The 22,709-nt window shown below is 39.2% G+C and overlaps 1 protein-coding gene across 2 annotated transcripts in view; it reads left to right on the top strand.

Annotated features, from left to right (window-relative positions):
- The window catches only part of COL6A6 (collagen type VI alpha 6 chain), a 195,451-nt gene that overhangs the window by 111,770 nt on the left and 60,972 nt on the right, over positions 1-22,709 (top strand). For both annotated transcript variants that reach the window (XM_053221451.1, XM_053221450.1), the window contains exons 19-24: positions 105-170; positions 1,628-1,681; positions 11,342-11,377; positions 13,188-13,250; positions 14,863-14,925; positions 22,013-22,075. In XM_053221451.1, the coding sequence (XP_053077426.1) occupies positions 105-170; positions 1,628-1,681; positions 11,342-11,377; positions 13,188-13,250; positions 14,863-14,925; positions 22,013-22,075 (345 nt within the window). The remainder of the gene's footprint in view (positions 1-104; positions 171-1,627; positions 1,682-11,341; positions 11,378-13,187; positions 13,251-14,862; positions 14,926-22,012; positions 22,076-22,709) is intronic.

Below are 22,709 nucleotides of genomic sequence, written 5' to 3'. Positions count from 1 at the left end.
TCAATTTTTGGTGGGAGCGGGCAGTGGGCAGTGAGTAAATATGTTATAGACCGTTACCTTTTTAAGGAGAAATATTCAAAATTGTTCTGTTTTCTGGTTTTTAGGGAGTTCCTGGATTTGACAGCACAATAGAAGGACCCAAGGGCCTGAAAGGAGAACGTGGAAGACAAGTAATTATGTGGGCATTTGAGAGTAACCTTGTTAGGATGTGACCTAATTGATACAGAAAGAATATTTTTAGGAGCAGAAATATGTTTTCCTCCTCCTTATCTGCTACTCGAGGACTCCAGAAACGCACTCTTGTTCTTCTGAATTTGGGGTGATGGGCTTCACCAAGCCCTACCCTTGAGGTCTTCATTTATGAATGCAAATGGCTAAGCTCTAACATAAAATGTAGGTCTAGCTGATAGAAAAACTAATCAATGAGTTGTTAGCCTTCCCAGGGTCCAGAAGTCACATACCCTAAGAAGACATCCTATTACTCATAGTTCCTGATAAAAAGGAAAAGATCTAGTAGATCCATACAGCCCATACTCTCAAGATAAGTCTCTTGGGATTAATTTCATGAAACCTCAGAGATCCTAATTGGATCATCTTGCCTTGTTTCTCAGACTTTTAAAAATAATTATCTGGAAAATGCGTTTCTCTGGATCTTCTTGATGAGAAAGTTCCCTTGGTGACTTCACTTGGGAGGAGACGTCTGATAGGGTGGAAAGAACTTTACTTTGGGGAGGGGCCCAGGTCCTGTTTCAATACTCTGTGCCTTACCAGCTCTGTGGCCTTGGGCCACTTTGTGTAAACCTCAATTTTCTCATCTACAAACTAGGATCAACAGCCTACTGATGATGTAACCTGCCACATCATAAACCAGCGTATGCTATTTGCCGTTTTTACTAAATGATAAAGGTTAAGTCTCACACATCTCCTTATAAACTCATAATTTCTCCTTCATTTTCTCTTTTGGGAAGACTTAGGAGTATTGTGAGGTTTTTTTCACCTAAGGATGTTAATCTACAAAGGTGGACAAAACAGAACACGAAGTCCAAAGGTAGAAATCCAAACCAGCTTGACACATGGCATGCTTCAGTTAGCCACTCTGTGGCAACACAGTGAGGATCGTTTGATTTAAATACTCGATAACTGGGGCGCCTGGGTGGCGCAGTCGGTTAAGCGTCCGACTTCAGCCAGGTCACGATCTCGCGGCCCGTGAGTTCGAGCCCCGCGTCGGGCTCTGGGCTGATGGCTCAGAGCCTGGAGCCTGTTTCCGATTCTGTGTCTCCCTCTCTCTCTGCCCCTCCCCCGTTCATGCTCTGTCTCTCTCTGTCCCAAAAATAAATAAACGTTGAAAATAAATAAATAAATAAATAAATACTCGATAACTTGTACCCCAAACACAAGTTATACAGTGGTGATGAACAGACAAAGCCATGCATTAGCATTTTGTCCTGTAGTTCCTCATTGCCCACATAGACGTATGGTTTATAACCAGTGGGAGCACTCCAAAGGGAGAATAACTCTCTAGTTGGTGTGTACCCATCCACCCTCCCTGGAGCACAAGCTGATGTTGAAGAGGAAGTGTGTCAGGGCCGTGTAATTATTGTAACCCATCTGTCTATTCATTTGACAGGGTAGAAGAGGCTGGCCAGGCCCCCCTGGAACACCAGGCTCCAGAAGAAAGACAGTAAGAGCCATTCTATACAAGGAGACCCACTGCTCCGGTAGCCTATTCTGTTATAAAAATGGCTGATTGTGGGTAGTGGGGCGCACGACCGTGAGGAAACTTGGGAAACCTCTGAGAACAGAGCTGGCAAAGCGCTTGTGGAAAGCCCCCGAAGCTGAGGCAGGAAGGTGCTGGCTGCGGGGAAAATTACCAATCAGGAGAAAAGGCTGAGGCAAAGAGAGCGAGAAGACAGCGCGCTAGGGGAAGGGTGGTGAAAGTTTGGCCTACTCACTCTGCTAGCTGAGGGTGCCAGTGATGTCATTTTAAGTCCAAAACTCTATTCCTCTGCTGAATTTTATGGCTCGTTAGGAAAGTGAGTCCTGGCATAAGTCCTCTGTCTTTACTTCCATACTCTGTGCCTTGTAAAGATGTGTGTTCCAAGACACAAAAATATTTCTTTGGTGGAGTGAAATAGCTCTATGAACTTCTCAGAAAAATACAATGCATAATAAATACAGTATGCTAAACTGGTTTTTATTTGTGCTCAATTTTAAAACCTGTGTGTGTATGTATATGCATATTTATGTGTATATATGTGTGTGTGTGTATATGTATATCTACACACACACACACACACACACACATATATGTAGTATTAATTGAGATATAGCCAATATATAACCTATTAGCTTCAGGTGTATAACATGATTTGATATGTATATGTGGTTGTGAAATAATCACTACCTTAAGGCTGGTTAACATTTATCACCATATGGTGTTACCAGTTTTTCCTTGTGCTGAAAACTTTTAAGATTGATCTACTCTCTTGGCGGCTTTCAAATAGACAATGCAGTATTATTAACTGCAGTCCCCCATGTTGTACATTATATGCCTATGACTTATTTATAAGCGGAAGTTTATACCTTTTGACCACTTTACCCATTTCACCCACCCACCACCCCTTAATTCTGGCAACTGCCAATCTGTTCGCTGTGTCTAAGAGTTAAGTTTTTGGAGGTTTTTGGTTTTTTTTCTGTTTTTGCTTTTTTAAGACTCCACATATTACCAGGACCATATGGTATTTGTCTTTCTCTAACTTATTTCATCTAGTATAATGCCTTCAGGGTCCATCCATATTGTCACAAATGGCAACTCTCCTTTTTTTTTTTTTTTTTTTTTTTGGTTGAATAAAAGATTCCATTTTGTATATATACCACATTTTCTGTATCCATCAATGGACCACTTAGGTTGCCTCCATGTCTTGGCTATTGTAAGTAATGTGGTGAACTCAGGGATGCAGATATCTTTTTTGGTTAGTGTTTTCTTTTCCTTTGGATATATACCCAGAAGTGGAATTGCTGGATCATAAGGTAGCTCTAAGTTTAATTTTTTGAGGAACTTCCATACTATCTAAATACTAAGAATGAAATTGCTGATTTAACATTTTGGGGTCTTTTTTACTTATTTTGTTTGGTTGTATTTTTTTCAGTGAGTACTTTTTAAAAAAAGATTCTGTGCCTGACTTCTTGGAAGAGCACAGAAATTATAAGTGAAAATTTTTATCCAATAAGAAGAGATAACTTCAATAAAATACACTTAAATGCCTAGACTGGGTTCTAAATTAGACTTGTCTTTTTTCTTTTGAAGCATTTCCTTTCCATTCTTAGTTATCTAGCTTTCTCCAATTCCTTCCACCTTCGTTCTCAATTATTTGGGCTATTTATCGAACACAAATAAAAACTGGTTTGATATATTGCATTTATTATGCATTGCATTTTTTGAGCAGAAGTTCATAGAACTAGCTATTATACTTCATCAAGAAAATATTTTTGTAGCTTGAAACACACTCCTCTTCTTCACCAGGCAGAGAAAATGGAAGTGAAAATGGAAGTTACATTTAAAATGTGCAGAATTTGGTTGCTGGGAAAGTACTTTACTGCTGTGTTAATGCACCTACAGATAAAGAAATACATTTGCTATTCATTTCCCTTTCTAAAAGGGTGTAGCCAGCTTACATACCCTGGAAAAATATTTTGAACTTAAAGAATATCATCCAAGATTTCCTGGCATGGGAAATGAACTTTTATTGTTTTATAGACACTATAGTCTCACTAGAGGCTAACATAGAATCACCATATATTATTTAAACTGCATAGCTCCTGAGAAATATGCCCCTGTCTTGGGTTATAGATTCAGCAATGTCATTAAGGAGTAAAATTAGGGCTTCCAACTAAAGATAGCAAAGTCAAGGTGGTTTTTTTTACTATTCTGTTTTGTGCAACTTACCAAAAAGAGCACAACTTAAAAAGAGATTAACAAAGAATGACCACAACTTCAAGCCACACGTGATGGCAAATATTGGCCAATTCTTTTTAAATCTAGATCCTAATGAGGGGAGGCTTTGGAAAGCTGATAAGCTGAAGCAGGGATCAGGTTTCTCTGAAAGTAGCTTCCAGGTTTTGAGAAGATTAGGGAATATACATAGAAGCAGTGTAGCAGAGGAGGCAGAAATCATGGGAAACTGAAGCATATTTCATTTTTATTTTTTTAATGTGAAATTTATTGTAAAATTGGTTTCCATACAACACCCAGTGCTCATCCCAACGGGTGCCCTCCTCAGTACCCATCACCCAGTTTCCCCTCCCTCCTGCCCCCCCCATCAGCCCTCAGTTTGTTCTCAGCTTTTAATAGTAACATAAGCATATTTCATTTTTAATATCTATAACCAGCAGTCTGGGCCATGGAGGCTATAAAGACTGAAGAAATGGTGACTATAACAATACAGAGAGGTATGATTTGAGGGGTTTTATGTGAGCTCCATGAATCTCTTAAATGCCCACATTTGAAGGAAAAGGGTAGCCATGAGGTAGAAGAAATACTTCATGATGAGAAAGGGTTTGATTCAACATACCTATATCAAAGCTACTGCCCCAGGTTCAGCTACGCCACATACAGGTATTCAGTAAATAGGTGGCCCTTATCAAAAGTGATTAATAATCAAAAATATTAATCTTCATTATGAAATGATTACAAATTAAGACCTACGCATAGTAAGAAGAGGAAAATTACATGAGCAAAGGACAAACAAACCCTCATTAGAAGAGGAACTATTCAAGGGAAAGGTAGAACACCTCTGGCAAATAGTTCTCTAAAGTCTGAAAAAACCTAAGGCAATATGATTACTCTAAAAAAGCCTAAAGAACTGACAGGATGATGGAAAGTGAAGAAAGTAAGCTGCTAGTGTTTGGGGAGCAATGAAAGTCTAAGATAGGTTATAAGCAACAAACAAATTAGAATAAATGAGATTGGGCATATGGTAATCAGGAAGCCACAGAAGCTGTGATAGAGGTAGACAGTGGAGAGCCAACAGTGAGGAGTAATATAATTTGTATTACTAAGTTAAACAGATGAATGTAAAAAATATTCAGAAGTATAATAAAAAGAATTTTTTTGTAAAACGGCTCAAATATGGAGGTGTTTGAAAGGCATACTCTGACTCAGAAAAAAAAAATGGATACAAAAACAGGAACACTGAGCTACGTCTTAGTGAAATTGCCAAACTGCTTATGTAAAGAAAGAATCAGGAGAATTTCCAAGCAGGAAAAATAGAAAACTCAGTCTGTCTTCAGCCTTCTTCACAACATTTGGGGCCAAAAAGGAGAGCAGTAGAATAGCTACAGAGTTCTTTTTTTTTTTTTTTTCCAACATTTATTCATTTTTGAGAGACAGAGTGTGAGTGGGAGAGGGGAAGAGAGAGAGAGAGAGACAGACAGACACAGAATCTGAAGCAGGCTCCAGGCTCTGAGCTGTCAGCACAGAGCCCAACGCAGGGTTCGAACTCAGACTGTGAGATCATGGCCTGAGCTGAAGTTGGACGCTTAACCAACTGAGCCACCCAGGTGTCCCATAGAATAGCTACAGAGTTCTGAAGGAAATCCAGGGGTCCAAGATTTTTATGCCCACCCAAGTTGGCCTGTGAACATACAAGTAATTAACATGATAAAGCCTTTAAAACTACAAGTAGCATAGTCCCCATTTATTTTGTTTTTCTATTAAATTCAAGTAAAATTAAATGTAAGATTTTAATTTTAGAATAGCATAAATACCATGATCCCTCTTTAATCAAAAGTACTACTATTTAGAACTCTGTAAATGCATAAAAAGATGTAAGGAGGGGCAACTGGCTCAATCAGTTAAGTGTCCAACTTCAGCTCAGGTCATGATCTCATGGTTCATGGTTTGAGCCCCATGTCAGGCTCTGTGTTGACAGCTCGGAGCCTGGAGCCGGCTTCAGATTCTGTGTCTCCCTCTCTTTCTGCCCCTCTCCTGCTCGCGATCTGACTCTGTCTCTCAAAAACGAATAAACATTAAAAACAAATTTTTTTTTAAGATGTAAGCCATCATGATTACCAAATGTTAATAATAGTCATATCTAGATGGAGGATTTTGGATGACTTAAATTTTTATTCTTTTTTTCTGCATTTGAATATTTACATATCTGTATGTATCATTTTTGTAACAGTGAAGTCATTATCATCCTTTCAGAAGGAAGAAAAATCTATACCACTGACTGAAGAATTCTAAAATGTAGGTAGATAGCAGGCATTGAGGACTTCTTGGTGCAACAGGATTCTGCTGAACTGAGAAGTGATTGGAGGATGGTCAGGGGTAGAGTGTGGCATGCAGGGAAATAACAGCACTTGACCAAATCTGGCCTTGATTCATGTGACAAACATTTACTGAACACCTACAACGTACCAACAACTCCACTAACCACTAGAGCAACAAAATCAAATAAGACCTAATCCTTGCTCTCAAGGAACCTAGAATCATGTTATGGATTCTAGAGATGGTGTCTCAACCTACTGTTGACATTGGACCAGACGATTCTTTGTTGTGGGAAGCTATTTTGTGCATTGTGGGATGTTTAGTATTATCCCTGGCCACTAGGTGCCCGTAGGACCCCTAACTTGTGACAGTGAAGACCATCTCCAGACATTGCCAAATGTTCCCAGAGAAGGGGGTTTGCTAAATCCCCATGTTGCGGTTTGAAACCACCGTTGTAGAGGGGGACAGACCTGCAGGGGTGATAAGCTGTAACTGGTGCTCTGCCAGCAGTCTGTAACGGATTGGATTGGGGTAGGGGTCCGGAGTAGGATCAGGGCCAGAAAGCCACAGTGCTGGGGGCAGGGAGGCAGGAATGGGAGACTGGCTCTTTCTGAGCGCAGATCTACTGAGAATTAGAACAGATTCTGGTGCCATGGATAATGAGAAGCAACTGTAGCCTCAAACTAAAACATGGCCTTCAGTCCTATTCCATCTAGAGGGCTGTTACGCTGTGCCCTTTTCATCTCTCTTGGCACTTCTGTAGAGGCAGCTTGAAGTGCCCCCAGGCAGTCATTCGTCATTGTGAATGAGTGTTTGCCATTAATGTTCAGTATTAATGTGATATTTCGCCATTAAAAATACCCTGATTTTTTTCCCCGGGGATTGTGTCTCAAATCAGTCCATATCTATCTGAGAAAGTGGGCTCAGCTAAACTACCAAAGCCAGGCTAGGTGGGACCAACAAGACTGAGTATCCTGTTCTGGGTCTTCTTACTCCCAGGATGTCTTTGGGGATATTTTCTTTCTTGCTGTGTTCATTCACGTTTCCTTTCACAGGTAAGTTCGGCTGTCTGGATGTGTTACCACATAACTGCAAGCCCATGGGCCAACATTAAGACATTTTGGGATTTAATCTTCCCCATTTAAAACATTAAAAATTTTAAAGCAAAATTGTGGAATTATCTCCCCTATTTCCTTGTTTTCTTTTTTAAAAAAAAATTTTTAATGTAAAATTTATTGTCCAATTGGTTTCCATGTAACACCCAGTGCTCATCACCCACCCTCCCCTCCCTCCCACCCCCCATCAACCCTCAGTTTATTCTCAGTTTTCAAGAGTCTCTTATCGTTTGGCTCTCTCCCTCTCTAACTTTTTTTTTTCCTTCCCCTCCCCCATGGTCTTCTGTTAAGTTTCTCAGGATCCACATAAGAGTGAAAACATATGGTATCTGTCTTTCTCTGTATGGCTTATTTCACTTAGCATCACACTCTCCAGTTCCATCCACGTTGCTACAAAGGGCCATATTTCATTCTTTCTCATTGCCACGTAGTACTCCATTGTGTATATAAACCACAACTCCTTTATCCATTCATCAGTTGATGGACATTTAGGCTCTTTCCATAATTTGGCTATTGTTGAGAGTGCTGCTCTAAACATTGGGGTACACGTGCCCCTATGCATCAGCACTCCTGTATCCCTTGGGTAAATTCCTGGCAGTGCTATTGCTGGGTCATAGGGTAGATCTATTTTTAATTTTTTGAGGAACCTCCACACTGCTTTCCAGAGCGGCTGCACCAATTTGCATTCCCACCAACAGTGCAAGAGGGTTCCCGTTTCTCCACATCCTCTCCAGCATCTACAGTCTCCTGATTTGTTCATTTTAGCCACTCTGACTGGTGTGAGGTGGTATCTGAGTGTGGTTTTGATTTGTATTTCCCTGATGAGGAGTGACGTTGAGCATCTTTTCATGTGCCTGTTGGCCATCTGGATGTCTTCTTTGGAGAAGTGTCTATTCATGTTTTCTGCCCATTTCTTCACTGGATTATTTGTGTTTGTTTATTTTTGAGAGAGAGAGAGAGTACGAGTGGGAGAGGGGCAGAGAAAGAGGGAGGGAGGGAAGGATACACAGAATTGGAAGCAGGCTCCAGGCTCTGAGCTATCAGCACAGAGCCCGACGTGGGGCTCAAACTGACGAACCGTGAGATCATGACCTGAGCTGAAGTCGGATGCTCACCCATCTGAGCCACCCAGGTGCCCCCCCCTCCTTTTTTTTTTTCAGTCTCTCACACCTACCCAAGGCATCTCAAACCCATGACTTCCATTTAAAGTTTAAATCCCAGGGGTGCCTGGGTGGCCCAGTCAGGCGTCTGACTTCACCTCAGGTCATAATCTCGCGGTTGGTCGGTTCGAGCCCCACGTAGGGCTCTGTGCTGACAGCTCAGAGCCTGGAGCCTGCTTCGGATTCTGTGTCTCCCTCTCTCTCTGCCCCTCCCCCATTCGCATTCTATGTCTCTGTCTCTCAAAAATAAAATGTTAAAAATTTTTTAAATAAAGTTTAAATCCCAAAAAGCCACTAATGAAAGTGCTAGATGATTACTTCTAGAGATGTTTCCATGATGTGCATGAATGGTAGATGAAAATCTTTATCCTCTGTCAGGCTTCTAAACTCCTGCCTAGGACCAGAAGTCATTTTTGCTTACTACTACTCACCCCAGTGCCTCTAAGGAGCAGGAGCTCAATGTTGAGATGACTAATTTTAATCAAGCTCTTTCAAAGTTGAACCTTAAAGACACAGACACCAAATGTTTATTGATGTTATTTCAAACACTGTGACCACGGACCAGAGAAAAATTTTTGGATATAAAGTCCTGTTTCATATCCCTTAAATCATATAGGATGCTCTTTATTTTGACTGAATGTAGGTTCAAGTTGTGCCTGCCACACCCAGATCTATCCACTTATAGCCCAAATCTGGCCATGTACATTTCCTGCTTTAAGAGAGCCAGTAGTTTCTGCTAAATGGAGTATGAACCCTTCAGTTAAGTAACCCTACTACTCCCCTCTCTTCTGACACCTCTGTCCTAGAAATGCCACCATAAATACACTTCCTATTTTCCTGCCTCTACTTCATTACTTAGAAAGTAATACCCTTTACTAGAAAGAGTTGTTTCATTTTCTTCTACCTGTGAAACTCCTATACATTCTGTGAAACTCAGATCAAAAATATCTTCTAGGGCACATGGCTGGCTTAGTCAGTAGAGCATGTGACTCTTTAATATTAGGGTCATGAATTTAAGCCTCACATTAGTATAGAGATTACTTACATAAACTTAAAATCTTCTTCAGGGTGCCTGGGTGACTCAGTTGGCTAAGCATCCAACTTTGGCTCAGGTCATGATCTCGCAGTCTGAGTTAAAGCCCTGGGTTGAACTCTGTGCTGACAGCTCAGAGCCTGGAGCCTGCTTTGGATTCCGTGTCTCCCTTTCTCTCTGCCCCTCCCCCACTCGTGCACTGTCTTTCTCTGTCTCCAAAATAAACATTAAAAAATTTTTAATTACAAAAAAATCTTGTAGGAATATTTTCCTAATCTGACAAACTGGATATAATTGCTTTCTCCGAAACCCATATTTCCATCTTCCCCTTTCTTATGGCATTTGCCATACTATACATTGTAAATATTGTAATATTTATCTCTTCACCCTCCCCAAATCCAAAGTATGAGCATCCTCTGAGGTCACAAACTGTGTGTGTGTAATCTTTATGGTTCCCATTCAATATGCTTTGTGGGTAGTAGATGATTGGTAGATATTTTTCTGAATGAGACTGAAGTGCATTAAACCAGATCAGATAAACTCTTGTACTAAAGGAGTGGAGAGAATTTCTTTTCCTCCTGATGGAGAGGATTTAGACTCTCCTGTCAACATGACTCATTAGAGTTTTAAAGAAATGGGTCTCCATTTCTCCAGATATACACAGTCTGTTTCCTAGATAACAGTAGAAGTTAACTGAAATGTGATTGGAAGAATTTAAAGTCTGGCCTCACATTGAATTTTGATCTGAATCTCTCAAGTTTCCATCAAGAAAATGTTGTCTGATATTTACTGAATTTTGCAAATCTTGGTGTCAATTTTGCTATAACTTTGAGAGATCATAAGTTAGACAGTAAAATGCCTCTGTGTGATTTACAGATCTATAATATGTTGATCTGAAATATACCCAGACCCTAATCTTACATATGAAAGTATTAGGAAAATTTCACTTGATTGTGTAGTGCTATTATTTTAATTTAATTTCATTAGCATACTGAATTGAGAATTTTTGAATGCTTGGGATGATTCTTTAATTTTTAACAGGTAAGCATATTGTTTGGCTTTTTGGGTAAAGGGGTATAAAATTAGTCTGGCTATCTTTAGATTCTGAAATTATAATAAAGTTCATGGAGTCAATTCTCCCAGCTTTTTCTCTGGCTTCCTGCCTTTTGGCTACTACACTCTTGATTTTTGGGTTGTTAGTACTTTGGAAAAGTGAAAAGAAATTAAATTTGAATCAATCAATTTTGGAGCTTGTGACCAGTTCTAGTAATAGTTTAGGGAAGGGCAAATTATTGACCACAATCTGTTCTAAGTATGTACAGATTTCAGTTGTCTATTATTTTTTATTACCTATTGCCCTAGGATAAAAATTCAAAGTTGGCAGGATGCCTGGGTGGCTCAGTCTGTTGAGTGTCTGACTCTTGATTTCGGCTCAGGTCATGATCCCAGGGTCATGGGATTGAGTCCTGTGTCGGGCTCCACACTGAGCATGGAGTCTGCTTAATACTATCTGTCTCTCTGCCCGTTTCCCCCACTGCTCCCATGTGCATGCTCTCACTCTCTCAAAAAAAAAAAAAAAATGAAAAATGAAATTCAGAGTTGGCAACATTTTACTGTCATGGTGCAGTGGATAATTAAATGTTTTAAGCAATATGTGAGAACTTAAAAAAAAAATGCCTTAGCGTATTTATTACTAATTTAAATTAAATATAGAAAGCATTTTTTTTTTCAGAGTTAATGGTATCTAACTTTCCTCCTACTTTAGGCAGCTCATGGCCGAAGGGGACATACAGGCCCACAGGTACAGTGATTTTTTTTTTTCCTTAACTCCAAATGATAAGGATTCTGTGTCCAGTCAAGGAGTAATAAAGGCTCTGGGAAATCTCTTTCAAGACTAAAGTTTTTTCACTTTTTGATGATATTGGTTTTGGAATAAAATACTAGAAAACTTTTAGGCTACAATTTCAAAAACTCAAATCTTAAGATGAAAATTTGACCATTCTAATCAAAGATTGTAAAAATCAATGATAAGACACTAGTTGGCCCAAATACTGTTAAATTTAACTTTGTTCAGGTATCAAGTACAAACTAGTAACTCAGTTGAGTAATCTTTCCTTTAGATTTTTGTTCGGTTGACTCTGGAATCTTACAATTTATATAAACCCTTTTTAAAATGAGAGTACTGTGAAACTCTAATACAAATTGGACATTCTGAGTGTTTTGTTCAAAACTTGACCATACCAAATATCATATCCTATCTTCTTTGTACATGTTAGTGATGTATTATACATGTCATCTATAAGATTTATGAAAAATAAATTATGACTTGGAATTTATAAAATTCAAGAAAAACACATTCTCAGGTTGAAAATACAATGAGGATAAACAATAAATCCACTCTCGGTCACATCATGGTAAAACTCTGGAATGCTAAAGAAAACATCTTAAACACTACCGGAGAGAAAAGGCATTTTTATCCATGAGAAGGGTAACAAATTATATTGCAGCAGACTCGTGTTCAGCAATAAAATATTCAAGAAAGCAAAGTAATATTTTACAGGTGCAGAAGAAAAATAGCTGTTAATCTAGAATTCCATACCTAGCTAAACTATGAATAAATATATAGACGTTTTCAGATGAAGACTAAGAGAGTTTACCATCCACAGACATCACTCCATTCCACACACACATTTCAAGGTTAGACTTCAACAAAAAGGAGAGGAAAACCAGAATAATGGCATGAAAAGAATGAAATGAGGCTGGGGAAAGTGTTGAGAAATTTCCTCTTTTTTTTTTTAAATTTTTTTTTTTCAAATTTTATTTTTTTTGGGACAGAGAGAGACAGAGCATGAATGGGGGAGGGGCAGAGAGAGAGGGAGACACAGAATCGGAAACAGGCTCCAGGCTCTGAGCCATCAGCCCAGAGCCTGATGCAGGGCTCGAACTCACGGACTGCGAGATCGTGACCTGGCTGAAGTGGGACGCTTAACCGACTGCGCCACCCAGGCGCCCTGAGAAATTTCCTCTTTATGAGATCTAGGAAAAAGCATTAATTAGCAGGGGACCTCTAATCACATCTCATTGTGTAACAATTGAGGCATAAATTTAGGCTATTTCAATAGTTGACTAAATTAAGCCTTTTAATCCTTTTTTTTTATTTTTTTGGAACTCTTATCTTTGGCAGAGTTCAAGAGCAATGTGAAGATAACGCTTAACTTTGATTCATAGATATTTAATCTGTTTGAATATAAATATAATGCTGTAAGATTTCCAGAGACTTATTAAGAAAATGTGAAGTAAATTGTGAGTTTTTTCAGGCCAAACGCCCAAGTTAGATATATTAGAAATGTTACAGAAAAAAAAGGAGTATGTAAGTGTGCATATGTATAAAGACTGAAAGCAAATGTACCAACATAGTAGCCTTGGTTATCTCTGCTTTATAAGATTGTAGAAGAATTTTATTTCTTTATTTGTATTCTCCCTTATTTTTCGTATTTTTTCCAAAGATCCTGCACTGTATTGTGATTGAAACTATACAATGTTGTACATGAAGAAAGAAGACAAAATTCTCAGGAAACAGTGTTAACAGGTTGATTTCTCTCTCACCACAGGGGAAAACAGGCATCCCAGGCCCAGATGGACTTGAAGGCTCATGGGGACTTAAGGGCCCTCAGGTACATATCAGTACTAAACAGAATGTGACAACATGAAGAATCTGGAGATTTGATGGAATTCATCAAACCTCTTTGCAGAATTACAGATGCTTAAAGTGTTTTCAAAGTAATAAAGTAAGAAAGCGACACAGTCTTGACTTGACCAGCATTTTAGTCTCCTTTATTTTGTGCCTCAAGAGGTGAAAAGAGAATGAACATGCTGGATAGGGTCCCCGTGCAATAACTCCAAGCTAGCTGGGATGTTCTAGGGAGACCTTAAGCCAAAGAAAATGTTGAGCCTCAAACTGGGAATTTTGGTCAATGTAGCACAGTAAGAGCTCAGTGTTACATATTTGGACTCCTGTGTTGTAGAAAAGTTGGCTCTACTCTAGGAAAGAATTGTTCCAAATACAGCTGAAGTCTTCAGGGTGTTCTATAGCATGGCACTCAGCCTGTCTTTCTTGTTCACTTCCCCCAGAGAGCTGCCTCCAGCACTTTTTCCTTTCTGAGGAAGAGCCCATGGTTGGCTCTTACACTGATCACATGAGGGGAAAGGAAGCATGTGCCAAAATGTAGCCTGAAATAATTCTGAAAAGGGAAAGGAAGTCCTAGAAAATGCTGAGATGAAAGAAAAGAGGTCAGAGTATAGAAAGTTAGAACTTATTTTTTCTCAAACTTGGCTTTGAAATCTTGAGAAATAATTTTGCTGTTTGGCAAATGCAGAACAAGCAATGGTTCTATAATTTTTCAAGGTTTTAATCCACATAGTTTTAAAAAATTAACAATTATATGTTGGCACCATGGTGCATGAAAGTTGGGCAAAATATCCTTAGACATCAGATGAAAAATTTTGTCCACATTTTTACCAAGACTTGAGAGCGGTAAACAATCTGCCCCCTTGGACCTCTATCTCTTTTGAGCTTGATTGCTTTTTTCTGTTTTTCTTGCCAGCTGAGGAAAGTTCACTTGTCTTATCTTGAAGTGAGAAATATTTGCCACTGGGGTTGTGGGGAAGCATTTCAGTAGATTGGCTGGCTTTATTTCATGCTAAACAAGTAATACAACAACATCCCTTCTTCTACTCTTTCTTCATGACAAAATTTAAAAGGGGATGGAAAAGCCAAAAACAGCATGAAGGTTTATCTGCCTAATGTATGGAGGCCATGATTAACAGGCAATATAATATTTTACAAGTAGAAATATCCAAATTTCACCTTACCACATGCTGTATCTTATGACCAGTCTTCAGTGTGATTATTGAATTGAAAACTTATTTTAATGTTTCATTTTCAGATTACATAATTAAGGATCATTTTCTTTATCACATAAGAAATATATGCATTTGGAGTCTAAAGATGCTTAGGATAATCAGAAAGCAATACTGAAATATTCAACTGTTGAGTATTTATTCAGTTGACTGTAAATGCCCAACTGCCGAAATTGCAGATTGGACCCTTGTATACATGCACAGAGGGGACACTCACAGATCAAGACAGAGCCAAGGGCATGGGTAGAGTTCTCTTTCCAGTTTCTGTCCACGTGACTGACTTATCATGTCCATATTTAATATTCAAGTTATTATTCAAGTGTTCTCTTTTAGAAAGCAAGTAATGCTTTAATTCTCTACATGTAGGGTCCCAGAGGAGAGACTGGTATGAAAGGAGAAAAAGGAGGTCTGGGAATTAAAGGTCCTCAGGTATGTAATGAGAGAAAGGGACTACACCTGGCTTTGATCTTGGCTTTAATGTGGATGTCCTTGCAGTGTCTTTTCTTCAGAAGGAGCTATTCATTGCCTGTGAACCAGCAAAGGTTTGACTTCCGCGTTCAGTGTGGTGGCCACATCTCATTGCGTTCCCTACCTTGCCGGATGGGCTGTCATTCTGTCAGACCCAGAGGTGGAGATGGCTTCTAGCCCTCTTTGCCTCAGCAGCTCAGTGGTTACTTTGAGGTTAAGAATTCCTCCTCAGTAGAAATTGGGTCATGCCACTCCTCTGATCTCAATCGTTAGGGGCTTCCCGTTGCATCCAGGATACAACCTACTTCAGTGATCCTCAACCTAGACACATGTCCTAATCTCCTGGGAAGATTATAAAACACTCCACCATCTGGAACCCTCTTCACATCATTTAAATCAGAATCTCTGGAGGTAAGGACAGGGTACCAGTAACTTTGAATTCTCCCCAGGTGATTCTAACAGACACACCCTGTGATGGGACTGACTTTCCCACATCACTTCTCCAACTTCAAAGTGCCTAAGAATCACCTGGACAACTTTTTAAACTGCAGATACAGATCGGAAGGTCTGGGGTGGGGCCCGAGATTCTACACTTTCAGTGAACTCCCAGGTGATACCGATGCTGCTGGTTCCCAGACCACACTTTGAGTAGAAAGGCCCTACCTGATCTGGCCATTGCCTAACTGCTATTATAGTATGTATGTGTTTAGCTTGTTGTCTCCTCTTGTAGACTTTAATCTCTCTGAGGGCCAGAATTTTGTCTTGCGTATATCCCAGAGCCTAAAACAACAGGGCTGCCACACAGTGGAGCTCAACATGTATTTATATAATGAATCAATTAGTAAATGAATGAATGAGACACAGTTGGGACTTGCACTTGGATAATGGGATAAAGGGAATCCGTTGCTTTGTGTCCATTAGGCAATGGTCCAACATGTAAGTGGGTGTGTTCATCATCAAAATGGTTAAGCTATTTGCATAAACCTATATCTCATGACACAGTATTTTAAAGCATATGAATAACTACTCGTGAGGATATTTGTTCCCAATTTTGATGAATGTGCTCCTTCAAACAGCATGAAAACTTTAAAATTTCATTGTAGGACTAAATTGATGAAAAGTAACTATTTTGCATTCACATCCTTGAATCGTTAAAAACGCTGCCACCACCAATTGGGATTAAAAAAAAAAAAGCAAATGCCAAGGGAAACGTATATCAGGTGATTATCTCATCTGTTTATATAAAATATTAAAATGTAGATGGGTTAAATCCAAAGAGCTTGGTAATTCCCTTCTCTACAATCCAAAATTGTATCCAAGTGGCTGTTACTCAAATAAGGTATTCCATTTGCCCTATAGTGTACTTCTCTGAGTGAGTCCCCTTTAATCTTGCTTTGGCAAGATTGATCATAGTTATAAATCATTCAACCTCTTGGCATTGCCAGCATGAGTCAAAAGGCACCACTTCTCTCTACCCCTTCCATTTATCTGGCTAGAAATCATGGCTTGCTTTCTTTGCTTGCTTTTCTTGAAATACCCTTGTCAACACAGTGAAAGTGCTATTCCAAAGATGTGTAGAATTTTCTATATTCAGGACATGATGGATGAGACTTCAAAATTGTTGTTTCCAAAGGAAAACCACGGGAGACAAAACCAATCATAGATACAAGAGAGTGTTATTCTTTATGGGCTCTATAAATCCACTGACACAGGCTTCATCTAGCACACACGAACGAGCCATTTAGGTGGAATAACGGGAGTGTTTTTTAATTGCAGGCCTTAAGGCTTTTCTTAGGACATACATTTGGAAAAAAGGATGTGAGTTGTGTTGACAGTGTTCTGAAGACTTATTAATTTATGCAGTGTTGGGGAATTCTGCATAAATCAAAATGTGCTAATCCAACCAAGTATATGGCTATGATATGAAAGAAGTACAGTCTCTGGCATAAGAAAAAAGACGTAACCTTGAAAAGAATGGCATTTTCTTTCATACCTTCCTTCTTGTCTGGTTTACCCTGGGGTACCACACTAACATAACCAATGCCTAGAAGAGGAAAGGAAAATCAGACACCAATCCTAATTCTAGTTAGTGTTGGAATTATTCTCAGTTTGTTTGTTTTTAGTGAAATAATCACTAATGTCAGGCAATACCCAGAAAAATTGGAATTATTCCATGTCAATTTGGGATATAAAGTAGAATTTCTGTTGTCATCTTTACCAAGCGTAGCATAGTGGTCAGGGGCACAGTGTCTGGAGCCAGGGTGCCTAAGTTTGATGGCCAGATTTGTACTTTCCTATCTATCTTTGTGGCTTTGGGTAATTTGTTTAACCTCTCTATGCCTCAATTCTCTCTGCTACAGAATAAGGATAGTAATAGTATCTACTGCATCAGGTGGAAATTAAATGGTTTAATATACGTAGGTTCTCAGAACAGTGCCTGCGGTGTCATAAGCACTGTGTAAATGTTTAATACTACTGCATTGCATCAGTATTATCTAATTTAGCAGGGACATTTTATGCTCAAAGTATGCAAGGAGTCTCCAGTGTAAGAAAGGCCGTGGTAATACTAACACTAATAATCTGTACTGCAGTGATTGCATTTCCTCATTCCGCATAATCTAGGTTCAATGATCCATCAACTACTCCTTTTACTCAAATATTTACTGAGGGCTTCCTGTGTGCGCGTTCTGTAGTAAGATAAAAGTGCACGCTCCCAATCTCATAAAGGAGACCGATACAAACGAATAGTTGAGATGTGATGTACTAAATGCTAATGTAGAATTATACCTCAGGTAGAATGGTGGGAGAAAGGATGGCTTTAGAGCAGAAGAGTGGTTTCGCTTTTGCAGGATAAGGAGGTGTTTTCCAGTGACCAAGGGAGAGGCAGGCATCTGGGAAAAGGAGACAGAAAATCTAAAAAGAGACACCAAAGTGAGTTTGGGGAACGATAAATGATCCAGTCTGGATGGAGTGTGGGAGGCATGAAGGATTAGAAGTTGAGTCAGAGGCTATGTCCTAGATTAGCACTGTCAAGATCAACACCTCAGGTGTCTCAGGGTTTGTTCCTGCATTAGCCCGCCAGCAAGGGCTGGCCTCTTGTTTTTTGATTTTCTCAGAATTAGCTCATATCTGACTCTTAAAGATGCTGAGCATTTAGTCTCCTTGAGTAGTTTTTGCTCAGCCTGATATTTACCAGTTGTCCTTGTAGGCAAGGTTTTGCCCCCAAGAAATTAATAAGTGACAGGATTTCTTTTAAGCATGAGAAGAGCCTGCATCTCTTGTCCCTGCCCAGCAACATCCCATCCAAAGTCGAGGTGTCCTTGGCACTGTAGCAGCCATTAATCCCCAAATCCTAGTGCTATCCTTTCTGATCAGATACTATCTAAGGACAATTTTTTAAAACATTTAAACTCTAAACATCTCCTTTATATCATCACTTAACACCTGTATTAAGCAGTTGCGATTGCAGAAGACTCTGTCACAGAGTCTGAACACAAGCAAAGACCCCCCAGCCCAAGTCCCCATATTGCAGGGTAGATCTGGCCCCAGCCTCCTGCATCAAGTTTGGAGATTCACATTTTTAAAACTCCAATCTCAGCTGATGCATGAATAGTAGAGTTGGGGAATCCTGTCCCCAAACAGGCTTCAAAACAGCAGGCAGAGTAGCTAAGAGTTCAGAGTCAAAATCAAGTTCAGTTCCCATCTCACCCTCTTATTAACAGTGATCTGGGGTTAAATATATTGAGAATTTATTTTTTACTGGTAAACAATGGTATCAATAATATGTATCTCACTGTGTTATTGTAAGGATTGAGAAAGTCTGGATAGTGTAAACATATACCTCTTAGCACAGTGCTTTGCACAAAATACTCAATAAAAGGCTGCCATTGCCACAAAGCCGATGGAGATTTGATCTCTAGCTGGTGTCCTTTTCCTTTAAATGCCCTAAGCTTCTTTTTATATTCCATAGCTGCTCTTGGCCTCAAATAAAGGTAACTTTTTGGCTCTTTGATATCCTGGGGTTGCAGGGAATTTTTCACCTTTCCTTTAAAAACATGGTGCCCTATACAACCAGCAGTATTTGAATAGGTAACCTATCTGGATAACCATTCAATGAAGCTTGAGGCCTATTCAAGCAATCACAAATGCCAGTCTGGTATTTTGTGTGGTCCTGCATAGGAAACAGGATCAGGTTCTCTGATGTTCTGATGACCAGGCTCTGTCTGCATCCATCCATCCATCCCTCTGTCCCTCCATTTGCCCATCCATTCCATTTTGGAGGGCTTTCAAACAAGATAATCTCTCACTGTGCTTGTGTGTGCTCAAAGTGACTACACATGAAGTAATCTCCCTGAAATTATTTCATCTCATAGAGCTCATTATGTCTGAAGGAAGCGCAGAAAGTGAACTCCTAGGCCAGACTTCCAATTTATGCCTTTGGTCAGGGATAATTGAAATCTTTTTACTTCATCGTCCTGTGAAGTACACAAACATTTCATACGGAAAATCAAGTTAAACACATTATGTCATCCCTCTTGGGGGATTTTTCCTGGAGAGGTGAATGGGTGAATGAATGAATGGGTGGATTGAGAGGTTCTAAGTACTCTACTAAGTACCTAGGTACTGTACTAAGTACCTAGAGACAAAATTCCAGAAATATGAAGTCAATAGGGTATACTCCTTCAAGGAATGTACAGGCTAGTATCTAGTGGATGAGAGAAAGAAATGAATGAAGAACTACATACAGAGTAAAGGAATCTGTGAGACCCAGTATAGCCAGGGGATTCAGGTATTCTTGAAACAGTGATGCTAAAAATAAGATTTTCAGAACAGGGAGATTGTACCTGTCTCCAGATGGAAAAATGGACCAGCTAAGGGAAGAGCTTGCACAAGTGCGGAGATATAAAACAAGAAGTATTTGGTGACTTCAGATGGTTTAAGCATAAACATACAGTGATTGAAGTAGTCACAGATGACAATGGAGACATGCAGTCCCAACATTTTGAGGGATTTTGTGTATTAATAAATAAAGACCATAAACTTTATTCTGAGAGCTATTCAGAATTTCAGAAAAAGTGGCAGCATTAGCCTGACATTTTAAATCCAAAGGAAAAGTCATGAAGAATGGATTAGAGAGAGCCCAGGCTGCAGTCAGGGAATCCAGGAATTTAGACAGAATGCAGGAAGGCCTGAAGGTAGATGATAGCAATAGGAACAGAAGAGAGAGTATACAGAAAGGCATAAAATCTGTAGGACTTGTACTTGATAGGTTTTGAGAGATAAGCTAAGGGAGGGGTCTGTGATGATTCCTAGTTTCCACCTTGGGCTTCCTTAATAAAGAGAATGAACCCAAGTATGACTTGCAGTAAATCTAATTATCTTTGGTAATCAGTTCCAATAGGCATTTTAACTTATGGGTCTGGCGTTTAGTTGAGTGGTCTGAACTGGAGATCCAAATATTTAGGGGTTATTTTGTAAAGTGATAGGTGAATCTATGGGGGAATCACTCAGGAAGAGAGGATTAAATGCGAAAATAAGATCAGAGGAGCCTCAGGGCACATGGAGATTTAAGAGGCCAATGGAGTCTTTGAAGTTTGCTGAGAAGAGGCCAGAGAGGGACCAGGAAGGCCATGGTAACCAGTGTTACAGAACTTAATGGAAAAGTTTCAAAGAATACATGATCGAAATCAACTAAGGGAAGAACAGAAAAGAACAGAAAACATCCCGTGGATGTCACGGGAGCTAGCTCCATGCAGTGGTAGGAATGAGAGTTAGAAGGGAAAGGATTGACAGCTATGGAAAGTGAAATTGAGATTCTTCTTTTAGGATAAATAAGGGAGAGGGAGGAGGAAAAAACGAAGATTGTGGAAAGATTATCATCATCTTCCCTGGTAACCAATATACTATTTAACAGTCTTTCCTATTAGGAAATTTTTTATGTCCAACTTAGTACATCCTTAATTTTTTCAAGATAAAAAAGGTTAATGTCATAATTTTTTTTTTCTGAACAAAATTTGCTAAGTAGCATGCTTACTACACAGATATGGTTTGTTTATTTTTAAATTACAGTAACCATGGCAAAAAAGAAATTTGAAAATGATTTCCACTCATTGGTGTTGGAATTATTACAAGTACCTATGTAAACATTTTAACTAAAAGAGATTTGTGTTGCCATATGTTTGGATATCCCAAAGGAAAAATTTGATCCCAAGGGTTAGTAACATGGGAAGGCAGTTGGGCTGTGTGTGAATTGGGATTTTTAAATGGTTAGTTCTAAAGCTATTCCAATAAAACATGCTTTCTAGAATGCTAAAGAAACTTCTATTATATCAAACAGATTTTCCATATTGACATGTGGTATATTTATCCACCTGTTTAACTTTTGTTACGTTCTTCAATAAGATCTTAAAAATTTCTTTATATGGGTCTTTATCTTTCTTGTTAAATTCTAAATATTTTAGTTTTTTTCTTCTAACGGTAAATGGGGACTTATGTACATTTACTTTTCTAATTTATCAGTCGGGAAGGGAAAACTATTTCAGAACATCTATCTGGTACACCTGAATATATCTTGTTATTAATACTAATTATTTGGGGGGAAGTTTCTTGAACTTTCTATTTGTACAAATTATATTAGTTGCAAATAAATATATGTTTACCTTTAAAAAAATGCTTTCTAGCAAAACAAAGAACCAGACAGAATACAGTTAAAGACAAATGTCATTTGGAATGCCTTCTTTAAATGTTAGACATTTTAGCAACATCTGCTGTAAAAGCAGAACAGTGAGAATGTAAAATCTCTTTGGAAAAGAAGACTCACAAGGAAGCATGATCAGTTAGGCCACATCTGGCATGAATTACTTTATTAATTTTCTTTTATTTACTAGTTTTTATTTGACAGCTGTGATACTTTTTTCCAGAGCAGAAATCAGTAAAGCCATAATTCTTTTCCCATCTGTGGTTCATTTTCCTCTTAGAAGAGACACAGAGGGTTTAAGGGGAAGTTGCTTTATGTTCTGCTATATTTGCAATCCTTGTTTTGTTTCAGGGGCCTCCAGGACCAGGAGGAGAAGCAGGGAGTCCAGGCCATTTGGGAAGCCAAGGAAATAAAGTAGGTCACATTCTTTAAGCCCACCAAAGTTAAGGTTTTCTCCTCAAAGTAAGTGTGTCTGGTTGTATTAGCCAGAGCCCTTTCAACACAAAGGAGAATATCTTATTGCCCCTACACCCTGGCTTAATTCTTAGAGAGCCAACAACATCTAAGGACGTGGGTGTGGACGACAATGAGGTCAAGGATTCCAGCTCAGCATAATTTCACGAGGGGCTACACCCAATCTTAGCCTGGGGGAACCTCAGGGAAGGAGGACTGTTCTGGGACAGGCCTTCCTTTGACCTTCTCTTTTTCCTTCTCCTCCTCTCTTCTTCTTTATTTGTTTCCTCCCATGCATGTAAACCTTTGCTGAACACCTTTAAAGACAAAGTCACTGTACTGGCATTCTGTTGGACTAGAAAGTCAGTTTCAGGAGAGTCGAGCTCTTTGACTGTTTTGCTCACTGATACATCCCTAGTACTTTGAACGGTTCCTGGCACATAATTGCTTAGAAAATATTTGCTTAATGAAAGAATTTCTGGGTTGTATAATAAAGATGACATGGAGTCAGTCCCCACAGAATTTAGAATATTTTCAAGACAATAATCTATGACATAAAGTAGTCCAGGATACGGGTCTGAGAATGGAGGTTAAA

Source organism: Acinonyx jubatus, chromosome C2 (genome assembly GCF_027475565.1).
Source record: "Acinonyx jubatus isolate Ajub_Pintada_27869175 chromosome C2, VMU_Ajub_asm_v1.0, whole genome shotgun sequence".
In the NCBI taxonomy this organism is placed as follows: domain Eukaryota; kingdom Metazoa; phylum Chordata; class Mammalia; order Carnivora; family Felidae; genus Acinonyx; species Acinonyx jubatus.
The sequence above is the reverse complement of the archived record's forward strand: the minus strand, read 5'-3'. Positions and strand labels throughout refer to the sequence as shown.